Genomic DNA, 14,829 nt, shown 5'->3' on the forward strand with positions numbered 1-14,829 from the left:
AAGCTGGCACGGGCAGGGGCCGGGTGGGCGCCCGCAGGAGCACCCTGGCATTGGCCAAGGGCGCGTGGGGTCGAGCGAGAGAAGAGGGCGCTGGGGAGGGCCCTGCACCGCTTGGCTTTGGCTCTGAGCCTTTTAGCCAAGGGGAGTTGGGGATCTGGGCTGGCAGAAGAGGTGGCGAGGGCGCTGCTGGGGGCTTTGTTTCGGCTGCGGGGCTGCAGACACTGCACAGAATGGAGGGGGGCACGGGGGTGAGCGGCGCAGCATGCGTGGGTTGTCCCGGCTGCTATTGGGTGGGAGAAGCCGCAGACAGCGGAATCCCCCTCCCGGCAGCTCGGAGAGCGCCCTCCCCTCGCGCCGCAAAGGTCAAGTCCTCGGCACCAAGGCCGCTCCACGGTCAGGGCCGCGGCGGACGCGGGAAGGCGCCGCAGGACCCGCACTTGGCCGCCTGCAAACAGGTTCCGATTGCCCGGGCTCTCGGACCGGAGGCAGGGGCTCCTGCCTGGCTTCCTACTCCGTCGCTCCCAGCCCTACTGAAAAGGAGTTCCCGCAGCCAGGGTTGGCCCAGGCTAAGTCCCCGTCGAATCCTAGAAGAGCGGGTCCAGGAGACTTCGGAGCCGCGGAGGCCTAGCCCGGGCGAGAGGCAGCGCCCGCAAGCTCAGGAGAGACGATGTGGCTGGATCGGAGTTCTGGGCTCCGGCAGAAGCAAGGGACCGGCAGGGCCAGAATAGGATAGGGGAGCAAGGATCCTGCTGGGAACCTCTCTTAAGGTACTTGGGTTCACATCTGCTCCTTCAAGTGCACGCTGATGCTTTGTGCACTTGGATGCTCTTCTTCTCCTGCCTAAAATCTGGGCCAAGAAATGAGGTGCACTCTGCCAAAGGTAAAAGTCCCTGACTCCCGGGTGGGGGGCCGCTGGAGGGGGGGGGACAAACCCACTCACTGTGCCCTGGATGGGTGGGAGCCCCTGCCCTCTGCCTGTAGCCTGCCTGTAGCAGGTCACATATCAGGCCCAGTGGTAAACAAATAGCTTAAGCGGGGTCTGCCCTGAACGCATTGCTCCAGGTGATTCAAAAAGGCCCTGCAAAGGAATTATTATTATTATTTTTTTTTTGCACGGAAGACAGAAAAGCTGAGCTTTATCCCTAGAACTGCATGGGTGGAGCAGGGCTTGAGGAGACACGAGCTGGAGGAATTCTCCATGGATAGGTACCATCACAGAACTGCCTGGAAGGGCATGTAGGGGAGACTCCTAAGGCAGGGTTGCACTGGGCATGGGCTCTCTTTTTTCAAGTCTGAAATGTGAGCTATGGATTGCCACCGAGTAGAAATGGAGGAGCCTGGGGAACTGCCCTAGGAGGCAGCTGGAGCTTGGGGCATGGAGGCTTCCCGTGAGCCACAGCTGAGGGCTAGGGCTGGCCTTCTGGTTGGGCCGCCCTCTTTTGTCCTCTTTATTGCAGATACCCTTGGCTGCAGAAACCCGTTTGGGCCGAAGTTTCTGGGAGAATGGAAAGCAGACGCTGTGAACCAGGGCTTTGTCCTTCAAAGTTTCCCCTACTCCATGTTCCCATTTGATGGGGGGGGGGAGGATTTTTTTTTTAATGAACCCACCGCAACATAAAAATAAAAATAGTTTTTCTCAAAGGAAGTAACTCTCTCCCATCAGTTTGGGACCCACTAAACTAAATATAACTAGATCGCTAGGGTGTCTGAGACTCTCAGTTAAGCCCTATGCCCCACTCTTCTATGGCCAAGGGAAGGATGTGGACTTCTTCAGATGTTTAGGGACCTTGGAAGATTGAATCTGTGAGTCAGATGAGAACCAACCATAAGATCAAGTTCAAGACATTACCTGTTCCTGTGCTTTAGGGGAAGGTAGAGGAGTTTGTGGACAGGAGGGTGCCTGGCCAAGCCAAGGGAATAAGTTAGCCGCTGTCTCCACCTTGTAGTGAAGAGAGGGTCTCCTGATATTTCATTGAGCCTCAGTCCTGCCTCTGGACAGCGCCTGGAAATGTGATAGATTGGCCATGATCTGCCAATAGGCTGTTTCTTGAAAACAAATACTAGGAGGTGCTTTGGCCTCTCCCAGACGACCCATTACCCAGAATCACCATGGAAGACAGATGCACCTCCAGACACCTCCCACGTGGAGGGAGACAGCCCCTAAATAAAAGCCTGACCTGCAACTCCAGGGAAGACTCCGTGGCTGTTTCTACCCTGGGCCACCAGTTGCCCTTTGCACCTGTGTGCATATGGTCACTGGGGTTGAAGTAGTCTTCTGTGGAGCTTTCCAGAAATAGGTGTGACATTTAGGGACAGAAGTAGCTAGAGGCTCAATCCAACAAGAAAAGGCAAAAAAAGTTGGTGCCCTAAGCCATCCCTAGATAAATGACTGTAGATCTTCGTGAGTGAGTTTTGGTTTGTCCGGTGGGCCTAACCCCTCCCAGGCTGGCTGCCGTCCAGGAACCAGGTCCAAGAAGAGAAGGAGGGAGTATTGGTGAGAGAGAGAAAGAGAGAGAGAGAGAGAAAGGACACGGTAGAGCCTTGGAAAGAGTGTTCAGAAGAATGAGGTAAGAGCATCTAGTTCAGGTCCCTGGTGGAGGCCTAAAACTGGTGTGTGTGTGTTGGGGGGGGGGGGTCAGTAACCTAACAGCCCTCTTTCTCTGCGCTTGAGTGTTGGTGCCCTTCCAGTGGCACCTCAGGTCTTGCTCAGCGTAGGACGGGCATCAGAAAAGGCAGAAGGCTGCAGAAGGGGAGACTCCACTGGCAAAAAAAGGATGATGGGGAAACAGGCGAGCAGGAGCTGCAGGGAGACAGGCTCAGCTAAGGAGGAATGTGGTGAGAGGGCAGCCTGGTATTGGCACTCACAGTATTGACAACATGCTGAGGAGTGAAGAAGCTGCAAGTGCTGGCATTGGGGATTCTAAGATTTGGAGGTCAATAAGCCAGTCCCAGTGCCTGGGCAAGCACCAAAGACTTAAAGAGGGCAGCCCAGCAGCAGTGCCACTTGGGGTTGGGAACCCCAGAGTCTGGAGTTGCTCCCTGCCCACTGCTCTGTTCTCCCTTGGAGTGAGCAGGTGTTAAGCTGCCTATCAAGTGACAGTCCTTTCAGCTCAAGCCCCTCAAATGATTGCGCTGGAAACGCCCCCAGGATGACAACCCCCGGTGAAAGAGCCTGGAATTGCCCTGGTCCACACTGCACCAAGGCTACCCGGCCTGGGCACTGCCAGCAGGCACCCTTCTGCTACAAAAAGAAGTGGAGGCGGCAGTGCTGGGCAAAGGCACCTGGACACAATTTATTCCAGTATCTTGCCCAGGAAGGTGGGTGGAGAGCAGGATGCAGGAGTCATCCCCACCAGAGCGCACTCAGCCCGAGCAAGGAGGATCCGGGAGGTGCTGCTGAACCCCTCATCCCCCCCCCCCAATTTAGGGCCAAATCAAATGGAGCTTTGCAAAGGCTTGGTCTGCTTTGCTGAGCAAATCGCCTCGTTAGCCGTTTCCGCTTGACAAGGCAGGCGCGGGCGCCAGCCTTCTCCTCTCCGGGTGGCCATCTCCAAACGCTGCTTGGGGAGCGACAGGGCCCGGCCCTGCGAGGGCTGCTTAGACCTTGAAGTTTGGAAAAACAACAAGAAGAGATTGAAAAGGCTCCCTCCCTTCTCCGCAGACACACACGCACCGTCAGGCCGCCGCCACTTCCTGCCTTTGTTTTTCTTCCTTCAAAACATTTTTGGCCTTTTGCATTAGCTGCCGTGGGGCTCTAGGTGGAGGATAAAGGGAAATACATGCTGAAGACTGTTTTCTGGAGATGGCCCCCTCGCTGCGGAGCTCCTGAGAAAGAACAGTTCATGGGCAACCAGTCGCCAGGGCCAATGTCAGAGCCTTGCCGGCTTGATCTCTTCAAGAAATGAGACCCGGACTTGGCTTTGCAGGGTGGCCTTAGCACCGGTCAGGTCTTCCCCTGAGCCGGGTGAGCTCAGTTCGGCGGTTGGGCCTCCTGCAAAGCGGAGGAGTCCGTTGGGCTTAGAGCAAAGTCAAAACCGAGGCGCTGCAGCTCTGCCTCTCCACCTTCCCAGATTTGGTCTGATCCTTAGATCTGAGACCATCCCCAACTACCCACCCCCCACCCCCCACCCCCGCCGCCACCGCCGCCGCCACCGCCACCGCCACCCAGAACATTCACTCTGCCAGTACATTCCAAGCAAGAGGGGCAGGAGTGGGCAAAGCTGGGAACGGTACTTAGCCTTGGGGACCTGAGCACCCCCTCCTGTCTCTGCTGGGGAAGTAAAAGCATTCACCACACCAGGCGTTTTCTGTTCTCCTGGCATCAAAAGCCTTTCCCTTCATCCATCTTCACTACAGCACCCCCACACATACCCTCTTCCAGCCTACATGTCCCTCTTGGCACCTCGCACTGGTACAGCCTTCTGAACTGCCCTGCCGACTGCTTTTTTGGGGGAGCCTTCCTCCACCCCAGCCTCTCCTCGGAAATTTGCCTTTGTCTCCTGCAGACACCCATGGGATCCAGACCTGCTGGCACCCTCCCGGCTTGGCTCTCAAGGACATGGGAGGCATCGATCATGCAGAACAGCATATATCCCATACTGACCTTTCAGCGGGGACCCCCTCTCCCTGGCACCTAGGGGAAAAGCGATCTAATTAGGAGAGGGGCTGCGGCCGCTGGGGGAGGCGGCCTGGCGTCCCCCGCTGGTGGGCCACCGCAGCCGGTCTGCTCAGGCACAAGCTGAAGTTGACTGCCAAAACTGCTATAAAACCCCAGGTCTGTCTAGAACTGTTTTCGGTTCTTCTAGACGCCCCCGGGTTCAATTATAGTCTTAAAAGCCCTAATACAAGTGCAAGAATTTGTTTGCCTTCACCCAGGGGCGGGGCAAGCCCCGAAATGGTGGCGCCTTTGTTATGGCAAAGTCACTGAAACCCCTCAAGCATTCCTTTTGTTTGAGGGTCGGGGTGGCGGGGACTGGGTGGGCTGCTGGAAGATAGTTTGGGAGAGCCAAAATCAAGCTGGGGGACAGCTCAGATACTACTGTTCACAAACCTCTCTCCTCCTCCCTTTTATATTCTGTCTCCAAGAAAGATATGCTGTGGAGAAAAAAAATATTTTGCCTGGTTTGTCACTGCTGGAAATCGAAGTTTTTTCGCTGCAGGGCAATCCCGTAACTGTGATTCCCAGCTTTAGGAGGTCTCAGGCTGCCCTTCCCCAAATAACCTTCCTTCCCACCAGACCTTCTTACTCACACCGCTGCTGCCCTCTGCAGAAGCCACAGTGGACAAATATGTCAAGCTGAAGATGCACAAATAATTTCAAGTTCAACTCTCAGGGATTCAAGGGGTATGAAAGTTCTTGCAGCAAATCCTGAATAAAGAGTTCATTAAACCAATGTGTCCGAGCAGTTTGATTTGTGATAAGCAATGCTTGTAAAGGAAGGGGGTAGGAGCCACATAAACATTACTGCTAATAAATTAGTTTACTCCACTGCAGAGTAATTACTTGATATTATTGATATTTACAACGGGTATTCAAATGCAATGGTGGGCCATCATTTGCAGAAAATACATAATGAGAATAGTTCTTTTCCAGTGCAATACATGATTAGATTTGTTATTGAGTCAGTTACAGTCAGCTCAGCAATAAATAAATAAATCGATGTTGACACTTAAATACCAAAGATCTTAGAGTTTATACTCTAAATCTCCCCACAATATATAAATACCTTCGGCTATTTCCTGGATGGGGAAAGGGAAAAGGTTATCCTTTTTCATTTTTCGACTTTCCTTCAGCGACATCCAGCTTCTTCCAAGCTTCCAAGAAGATAGGTGCGGGAGGCCTCTGGGCCCCTCCCAACCCCCCCCCCCCTAGTCCTGCCTGGCTGCTCTGTGCCCTCTTCTTTCACTTCTCCCAAACGTTGATCATTCAATACTGCAGGATGGCTAGCGTTTTTCACCCACCTAATTTTTTTTCTTTCCTTTTCCCAAGAAAGCTAGACTCCTAGTTAAGCAGCTATGGCCCCTGTCTCTATCTTTGGCTCAAACCTAGCCTTTTCAAGGCGTTCTTGTCACCCACCGAGCGGGGAGTTTGGGAAGCACGGCTCTTTTCTTTAGCCTGGTGTCCCTTCCGTGGGATGAGTAGCAGAAAAGGCGCTGAGCCTTCTGAGTTTCTCCCTGCACATCCCTGGCTCTCAACGCTTTGCAAGGAAGAAGAGGAGCCGTGTTGCCCCTTAGCCACAGCTCTCCGGCCCTAGCCACCTCCTCCTCACTGCCTCCCCTCTCCTGCAGCTCTGCAGCTCCGCTGGCAGCCTGGTGGGCCCGGGAAAGGTGCAGCATACCCAGGAAAAGGCTCCTCGGATGTCAGCGCCTCTAAGCAGCCCAAGGCTCGCCTCAACTGCATGGTTTCCCGAGTCCTCAGCTCCAGAAGACCCGGCGGGCGGGCGGACTCGTGCACAGCGGCGCAGCCCCCACGCCTCTGGCTGCGCGGCGGAGTGACTCCGAACCCCGGCAGGCAGCGAGGAGGAAGGGGTTTCTTCAAGGGCACGGGGGTGGAGTGAGGAGGCCGGCAGGGAGGATGAAGTGGAGGTGGATCCCGGGTAAGACGAAGCCCCTTCCGGGACCTGCAGATGCCTGACAAAACCGCGGGGGAAGCCGCCGTGGTTGTTGGCGGTTTAGGGACGGAAGGCACTAAAGCGCTTCGGAAGTGACCATGAATGCGAGCGTGTAATCAAGTCACCGTGCAAATCAGGCAAGCCACGAGGCAGGCACATCCACGGCTGTGAACCCTGGCCCCGAAGGGGGTCCGGCCGGCCGGAGTCGGAGACAGAGGTGGTTCCCAGAGCAAGCTTGTGGGGGGGGGGGGGTAGAGAAGGAGGTGCGAACGCGAGCCTCCAGGAGAACAGATTCCAGGACCGCGCACCGGCCACGCAGCGACGAGCTCCCACCCGGCCACCCTCAGCCTGGGGCATCCCTCACCCGGGGAGTGATGGGTGGCAGGAGTTGAGCTCTCTCACCGCCCTCGGCGCACTTGAGGGCCAGGACCGTGCAGCTGAGCACAGGCGAGCGGCATGGGGCGCACCCCAGCCTCGCCGCGCGCCGGGAGGCCCCCCAGCCAACATGAGTTACACCGGCGATTACGTGCTTTCGGTGAGAACACCGAGTGACGATCTGTTGCTTCCCCTGAGGTGGCTACAAAGAAAGGAAGCCGGGGAGGGAGGGAGGGAGGGAGGGAAGGAGGGAAGGAGGGAAGGAGGGAGGGAGGGAGGGAGGGAAGGGGGGGGGGGAAGGAAAGGGGAAGGGAATAAAAAAAAAAAAAAAAGGCCGGGACCAGCTCGCAGCTTGTCAATTTCAACATCAGGTCACATGACCAGCACCTCCCTGCTAAGGATGGGGATAGATTTCCACGTCAGCTTACGTCTCCAAATTTCTACTTCACGGATCCGCTTCAAAGAGGCAGCTGCAGTGGAGAATCATGTTAAGCTCGGCTACTGCGGAGAGCCCAAGGTAGCCCAATGATGGATTTTGATGAGCGTGGTCCCTGCTCTTCTAACATGTATTTGCCAAGTTGTACTTACTACGTCTCGGGTCCAGATTTCTCCAGCCTCCCTTCTTTTCTGCCCCAGACCCCGTCTTCGCGCCCAATGACATACTCCTACTCTTCCAACCTGCCCCAGGTCCAACCCGTACGCGAAGTGACCTTCAGGGAGTACGCCATTGAGCCCGCCACTAAATGGCACCCCCGCGGCAATCTGGCTCACTGCTACTCCGCGGAGGAGCTCGTGCACAGAGACTGCCTGCAGGCGCCCAGCGCGGCCGGCGTGCCTGGCGACGTGCTGGCCAAGAGCTCGGCCAACGTCTACCACCACCCCACCCCCGCCGTCTCGTCCAATTTCTATAGCACCGTGGGCAGGAACGGCGTCCTGCCGCAGGCTTTCGACCAGTTTTTCGAGACGGCCTACGGCGCCCCGGAAAACCTCGCCTCCTCCGACTACCCCGGGGACAAGAGCGCGGACAAGGGGCCCCCGGCGGCCGCAGCGACCTCCGCGGCGGCGGCGGCGGCGGCGGCGGCGGCGGCAGCGGCAGCGGCCACGGGCACGGGCACGGGCACGCCGGCAACTTCAAGTTCGGACGGCGGCGGCGGCGGCTGCCGGGAGGCGGCGGCGGCGGCGGCGGCGGCGGAGGAGAAGGAGCGGCGACGGCGCCCCGAGAGCAGCAGCAGCCCCGAGTCGTCTTCCGGCCACACTGAGGACAAGGCCGGCGGCTCCAGTACGTATAAAGGCAGCGCGCCCTGCGCTTTATGAAAGGGGAGTTGGAAATGTAGCGCAGCACCGCTGTTAAATTTTTATATGCTGTTTTATAAGCATATAAGGTTTATGAAGGGCCTTTAGGTTTCCCCCAACAAAACTTTGTTATAAAAGGCGGGATCACGTGGCGAGTGCTGAAATTGGCCGTGAAATACCCACCGGCCAAGGCATGCCTGCAAAAAAAAAAAAAAAAAACCAAAAAAAAAAAAAAAACCAAAAAAAAAAAAAATCCAAAAAAAAAAAAAAAAAAAACCACACACACAACTCCCTTTTACCCTTTTTCCCCCCCTTCTCAGTCCCAAGCCCAGCAGCTCGACCCCGCTCGGGGCCAGCTCGGGCTGGGGAGCCGGAGGTGGGCGCCTGTAAATTCCCCCTGCAAGGGCTCCGGGAGCCTTTGATAGCGAGGTAATCCGGAGATTTTTATAAAAGCCATGTGTTGCGCCGGGACTCCAGTCCCGGCCGGGATTCAAAGGCATCGCTGTTTAACGATGGCGCTAGGAGCGTGTTTAACAGATAAAATAGCCCGCTTAGCTAGAGCAATATATTAAAAGAAACAAATTAAGCCAAAGTTGGCCTTTTTATCCAAAGGAAGCCCTGTTCCTCGGGCGCGGGGGCAATTACGTGCCGCCTCTGTCCGACTACAAGTTACTCACAATTGTTATTCAATCTGTCAAAAGCGGGTGCTTTTTTTCTCTCTCTCTCTCCCTCCTGTGAGGTTTTATTGAAAAGGGGAGCAGGTCGAGCCTGCGGGCCGCTTTAGGAGGCCCCCCTTCCCTCCACGCCGTCTAAAACAGCACCCCTGCCCTGCTGGGGACCAGGATGGCCCCGTGGCCCTGGTGGTGCTCAGGCAAGATCCGTGGCTGGGGGCTTCCGCTGCCACCTCCTCACCTCGAGGAAGCCGGGAGGCTGGTCCAGGAGGCAGGAGCTGGTGGCCAGGACTCAGGCTGACAAAGGCCGGGCAGCTGCCTCAGATGCTCCCGAGGGCCGAGTCACGGCAGCAGCTTGGGCAGGACTGGGGTTGGGGTCGACTTTACTGCCTCAGGAACCCCCCGCCCAGGTGCTGGAAGGTGAAATGTCCGCACACCACTGTTTGTTTAGTCTGGAGGGGCCCGCAGGCAGCGGTCGACCCCCTCTCTGCGGCTTTGAAAGCCGCTTCTGCGGCACAAACTCGCCTGTTGCTGTAAGGAGCCCTCTTTTCTGCTCTGGGGGCAGCGTGAGCAGCTTCCCTGGGGGCCTATCTGGGGAGCTGGCTTTTATCTGGGGCTGAGTCTCCGCCTGCAGCTTGTCCCCAGCTGGCAGTAGGAGCCTGAAGGCAGGGGACTGAGGAGACCTTGATGGGGCTTGGACAGGGCCTCCAGTCCCATGGGCCAGCCCTTTACCTCCACTCGGGGCTCTGGGATGGATTGCAGCCCCCACACCTGGCTCATTCCCTGCTTCTTTCTCCCTCCACAGGTGGCCAACGCACCAGAAAAAAGCGTTGCCCCTACACCAAGTACCAGATCCGGGAGCTGGAGCGGGAGTTCTTCTTCAGTGTGTACATCAACAAAGAGAAGCGCCTGCAGCTGTCTCGCATGCTCAACCTCACCGACCGTCAAGTCAAAATCTGGTTTCAGAACAGGAGAATGAAGGAAAAAAAAATTAACAGAGACCGTTTACAGTACTACTCAGCCAACCCGCTCCTCTAAGGCTCCAGCCAGCTGGAATTGGGTGGGGGGCTTCATACACGTGAGATTATATGCAGATTTTGCCCTTGACAAGGTCAAGGCACGTGGTGACTTTTGAAGAAAAGAGGTGTGCAAAGGAGGGGAGGCTACACGGAGACAGCCTCTGAGAAGGCGGCCCGGGATTCTCTTGGGCATCTGTGGTTAAGATTCCTAACAAAAATTGGATTTGGAGAGTTGTGCATCAACTAGAATGAATGGTTTGGGACCCCTGGTGGTTCATTCTTGGAGACTGTGGAGCTTTGGGCTGGGTGTGGTCTCCATCAAGACTGGGCCCCCTGCCAAGCGCCCTGGAGAGCGACCTGGGCCCAGGACCCTCCACGTGGAGCCTGCTCATCCCCAGGACCCCTGCGTCAAGAAGCTATTCAATCTTTAAACCCAGTTCAGCTTGGGGACAGGAGCAGGAGGAAAGAGGGAGGATTCCTAGATGTCTGGAGTGGGGCTGCTTTCCAAAGCCAATGTGAAAGACGGCTGGACTAAGAAGTAGCTATGAGGTGGGAGAGGGCTGCTGATCCTTGAGGGGAAAAAAAATCTAGTCCAGGTGGTATTAGCGGCTCTCCACCCCTCTTAGCCACTCACCGCACTGTCCGAGGCCTGAGCTTCTAGCAGTTGCCTCCTGCAGCCCACCTAGTTTTTCCGACCGATGAGGGTCTTCTTCCTGGACTGCCACTCAGGCCTAAAGCCTGGTCACAGAGCAGACCTTCCCCGAGGTGGAAGACATCCCGAGCTGGCCCCAAGATCTCTGCAGGAAATGCCTGTGGAGTACGGCAGCCTGGCAAAGTCTCCACCACACTTAACCGAAGCTTGGATTTGCTCAGCGGAGCAGTGGGCCTGGCCAGCGGTCACTAGCTATGAGGGGCTTGAGTCCCCAAAACACCACTCTGGCGCCGCACTCTGCCCTTCGTGCCCCAGAACTGAGCTTGGAAGCTTCCGGCAACCTTCCAAGAGCTCAAGAGCGTTTGGAATTATTTTAAAAAATAAATATTATATTATATTATATATATTTCCCTGCAGGAACCAAAGCGAATTTTAAGAGATGCAACGTAGGGGGGAAGAGATGATGAAGAGAATATTTAAAGGCTCTATCTGTTTACAGTGTTCCACGGTTAAACTCACTCACTGCTAAAATATTTGAATGTACGCTTCATACAGGGATGGTGTTCAAAAGACTTGTAAATAAAAGAACCATAACCTATTTTGTTTGAATACTTTTTAAAATTTTGCCATTAGTTGGCTTCCTTGGGGTGTTGGAAGGGTGGGAAGGGTGTTAGGAATGATCTTTTTAATTTCTTGCAATGTTTGGAAAGCTTTAGGGGGATGCTCTGAAGTAGTTTGGCCCTCCAGGGTCTGGGGACCTCAGCTGAGAAAGCCAGGCACCTTCCCATCGCATCTCCTCTGCCTCCCTGTTTTAAGAAGTGTCTGGTGGCTCTGTTTGTAGCGGGAGTGTTGGCCTGTCCTCCGTTCTCACCCACCACATATGTCGCAGCATGTATACAGGCGACAGGCACAAGGAAAATAAAGACTGGAAACTTGAGTATTGGGTTCTGGTGTGACATTCCTCTTCCTGTTTGCCTTTTACTGCCAAATGTCTGCCCCCCCCACCACCACCACCACCCCCCAAGGGGCAAGTTACCAGGCCCCTGAGGGGGTGGGGAGGTAACTTGGGATTTAACTCCACTAGAAGCCGAGCTTGGGAAGCCACGGTGACTAGCCAGGTCCTTTGGAGGGGAAGTGGGGGTCCCATGAATGGGGTATCTCAGGACCTGGAATTGGGGGTTTCATCCTTTCAGACTGGAGAGAGGGTTGGGAGAAAACCCTAGGGCTTGAGGTAGTCATTGAGCTTGATCCCAGGCTGGGCTTGCTCTCCTCAGGATTAGGAGGCCTGAAGAGGAACCACTCTAGGGTGCCCTAGGAATCCCCTTAGAAAGACAGAGACCCGTCTGGGTACAAAGAACAGACTCCCAGGAGCCTCTAGGGACACTTTGTCCCAAGCTCCCAGCTGAGGCTGTGTTTTCCCTTTGGGGAAAGAAAGATGCTGGTTTACTCTTTGTTTCCTGCCTTTGAACTTCTGCCTTAAATTTGGACATCACCCATAACCTTGAGGGGCAGGGCGGAGAGGCCAGAGCCTTTTGTTGCCCACCCCCCACCTCTACCCCCACCCTCTCCCTAGCCACCCAGGCAGGGCCAGAGCTGCAGAGAAGATTGAATTTGGAGAGAGGCCCCAGACCCCAGACCCTGCTTTATTTGTTTGTGTGTTTGTCTAACTGGCGAGACTGGGGAAATCTAGCTCAAAGGGGGAATGGGACAGACCCCCTAGATGAATGTCTAGGCTGATGAACAGACACACAGAGGTGAACAACGACTCTCCTGGGGAGCAGGGAGTGGTGGGCAGGGAAGCCCAGGGTTTAAGGAAAGACTTCCTTTGGGACGGTTAAAGATTAACCAAAGTCTTGCAAGTTGCTAGAGAGAGTCTAGCCAGGAGGACTGTTCGCCGGCGGGCGGCGAGCGGGCGCGGGTTTGATTTCTGAGCCCTATAAAAGCCCATCCTCCGATGGCTGTGACAATGTGGTCGTAAACCCGTCCGGGGCTGGCCAATTTGCATATTTGGAATGCGCCGCTATAAACCCGGCTGGGGTTTTGCAGCAATTTCTTAGATGTAAAAATGAGATCTCTTTAGCAGCGGGCTGGGCACATTCTTTCCCTCTGTCTATGCCTAGAGCCTGCTCCCCTCTCCCGGCTTCGGGCTGAAGTTCGGGCCGGGCCTAGTCGCTCAGCCGCCACGAGATGGCGCACGTTCGATCAATGTCAAAGCCGCCGGGGAGCCGGGAACCCCAGCGCGATTCTTGGCCTTTGTTCGCTTCTGATCCTAAGAGCAGCACGTTACATTATTTCACTTGTCCCGCTCCCCTTAGTATCAAAATAAGGGGGGGCCTCACCTTCAAGAAGTAATTGGTGTTGTAATTTTAAGCAACGCACCTTCTCTAGGCCTCGCAGGCGTCGCGCCCGGGAGAAGCCTGCTGTCCCTTGGCAGTGATTTCGGAAATGTGTCAAGGTAAGAGGCCACAGGTTTAGCAATTCCAATCCGACTGAGGCGGGAGTGGGGAGGTGGCCGATGTCAGAGCAGGACTGGGAAAAGTGGCTGTGTCCGTCCCCTCCGGGTGACGCTATAGGCGCTCAAGCCACCCCCCTTCCTTCCATCGCTCCCTAAGGTTGGAAAGCAGGGGGAGGCCTAAGTGGAAAAGTTGATGATGTTAGCTCCTTGCGCCAGCAATTCACCCAAGGTGATCTTTCAATTTTGTAGAAATTTTCAGAATGGGATGAGCTAGGGATGGGGGGGGGCATCCAAGCAGAAAGGGTTCTGGCTGTACTGGAATGGGGGTTGTGTTGGCAACAAAAAGAGAGGGGGGGTGAGAGAGAAAGAGAGAAAGAGAGTGAGAGAGATGGCGGGACTGGGGAAAACAAAGTTTCTACTCTAAACAATGAGGTGGTCAGCAACCGTGGCCGCTGGGGCCTGCTTATTCCCTGGGGCAGATATCCGGGAGGTCTCTGGTTTCCTACTAGGTGGGGTCTCTATGTCTGCCCAGCGGCCTGGGGAAAACCTTTGTTCTGAAAGAGGCCAATTCAAAAAAGTCGCAAATGATTTTTGAGGCTTCCAGAGAAGTCTGTATTTGCTTATTTGGAATGTACTGCTAGAAACCTGGCTGGGGTTTTGCAGTGATTTCTTAGATGTAAATATGAGGTCTTTTGAATATTTTGCAAATATGCAAAAACTATAGTGGTGTCAACCTATACATTTTCAAAAGCTGGCATTGAGGATAAACTCTGACCACAATCTCACCGACAGGATTGTCACAAAACAAGTTTTAAGTATTCATTTCACTTTACATTTCAGAGGTTAGATTCAATTTTCCTCTTTTCTTATATTTAAGTTTTTATTCTGATATGTTTTTATTAGTTTCTTGAAATCGCTAATTTCACAAATATATAGTGCATGGGTGAGTGGGGGGCATCTCAGAGAAAATAGGTGCTGCATGTGTGCATAAATCTTGCCTATCAAAAGTCACTAGTCTTTGTTGAGCATGGGCTCCCAAATTCTGCCAACATAAGGCAACCACAGGAACCACACCAAGTGGGCACCCACACTGTGCTCTCTGCAGCCCAAGCTGTCCCTAAAATCCCAGAACCACCTCTGCTTTCAGGGCCAGAGGCCTTTTATTATGGACAAAATTAAGGATATTGTAATTTAGGGAGTGTGTGAAAAGGCCCCAACACTCCCCCATCAGGAGAGAAGGGCCAGTTTAGTGGTTGGATTTAGAGAAAAATTTAAAGTGGGTTGTTTAGGGATAGATTGCACCTGATTAATTCAAAACAGACACATCACATTTCCCTGGAAATGATGACATTTTTAAAGATGAACAAGAAAAGAATATCATGGATTACAAAAAAGAAAAATGTCTAACCATACAGTAAATGAGAGAATCAGAGAAGTCCAGAATTTTTGTTAAAGTGGATGTGTGAAAGTAGCTTTTATTTTTCCTCTCTGGGGCTGCAGCCCAACTCCACAACCGGCCAGATAATTCTGAGCCTGGAAAGCACTGAGAAAGACTTTTAGATACAAATTGTTTCTTGGCTATCTCAATCTCAGTACCTAGTATTTTGAAAAAAAGAGGTGGGGGTTTGGGGTAGTAACAGTTTGTTATTTCTCGTTCTTTGCGAGGGCCTACTCAGAAGGAGGCATCCACTCTCCGGTGAAATGCATCGTGACCCTAGCCAAAGAGCTTACTCCGCTGGCCTGGCCTTTCCTT

General features: G+C 54.3%; 1 protein-coding gene across 1 annotated transcript; it reads left to right on the forward strand.

The window, feature by feature from the left end:
* The first annotated feature begins 7,363 nt into the window (after positions 1-7,363).
* Positions 7,364-11,558, forward strand: HOXA11 (homeobox A11). Its single transcript, XM_077856431.1, has 2 exons — positions 7,364-8,265; positions 9,756-11,558. The coding sequence occupies exons 1-2, from the start codon at positions 7,512-7,514 to the stop codon at positions 9,986-9,988; spliced, it is 987 nt and encodes a 328-aa protein (XP_077712557.1). The 5' UTR covers positions 7,364-7,511; the 3' UTR covers positions 9,989-11,558.
* Positions 11,559-14,829: the final 3,271 nt, after the last annotated feature.

Source organism: Canis aureus, chromosome 18 (assembly GCF_053574225.1).
Source record: "Canis aureus isolate CA01 chromosome 18, VMU_Caureus_v.1.0, whole genome shotgun sequence".
NCBI lineage: Eukaryota > Metazoa > Chordata > Mammalia > Carnivora > Canidae > Canis > Canis aureus.

Excerpts from the sequence above, each read along its gene's own strand:
- HOXA11 (XM_077856431.1), top strand. The coding sequence starts at position 7,512 with ATGATGGATTTTGATGAGCGTGGTCCCTGCTCTTCTAACATGTATTTG. Across the intron at positions 8,266-9,755 it reads GGACAAGGCCGGCGGCTCCA|GTGGCCAACGCACCAGAAAA; the intron begins GTACGTATAAAG and ends CTCCCTCCACAG.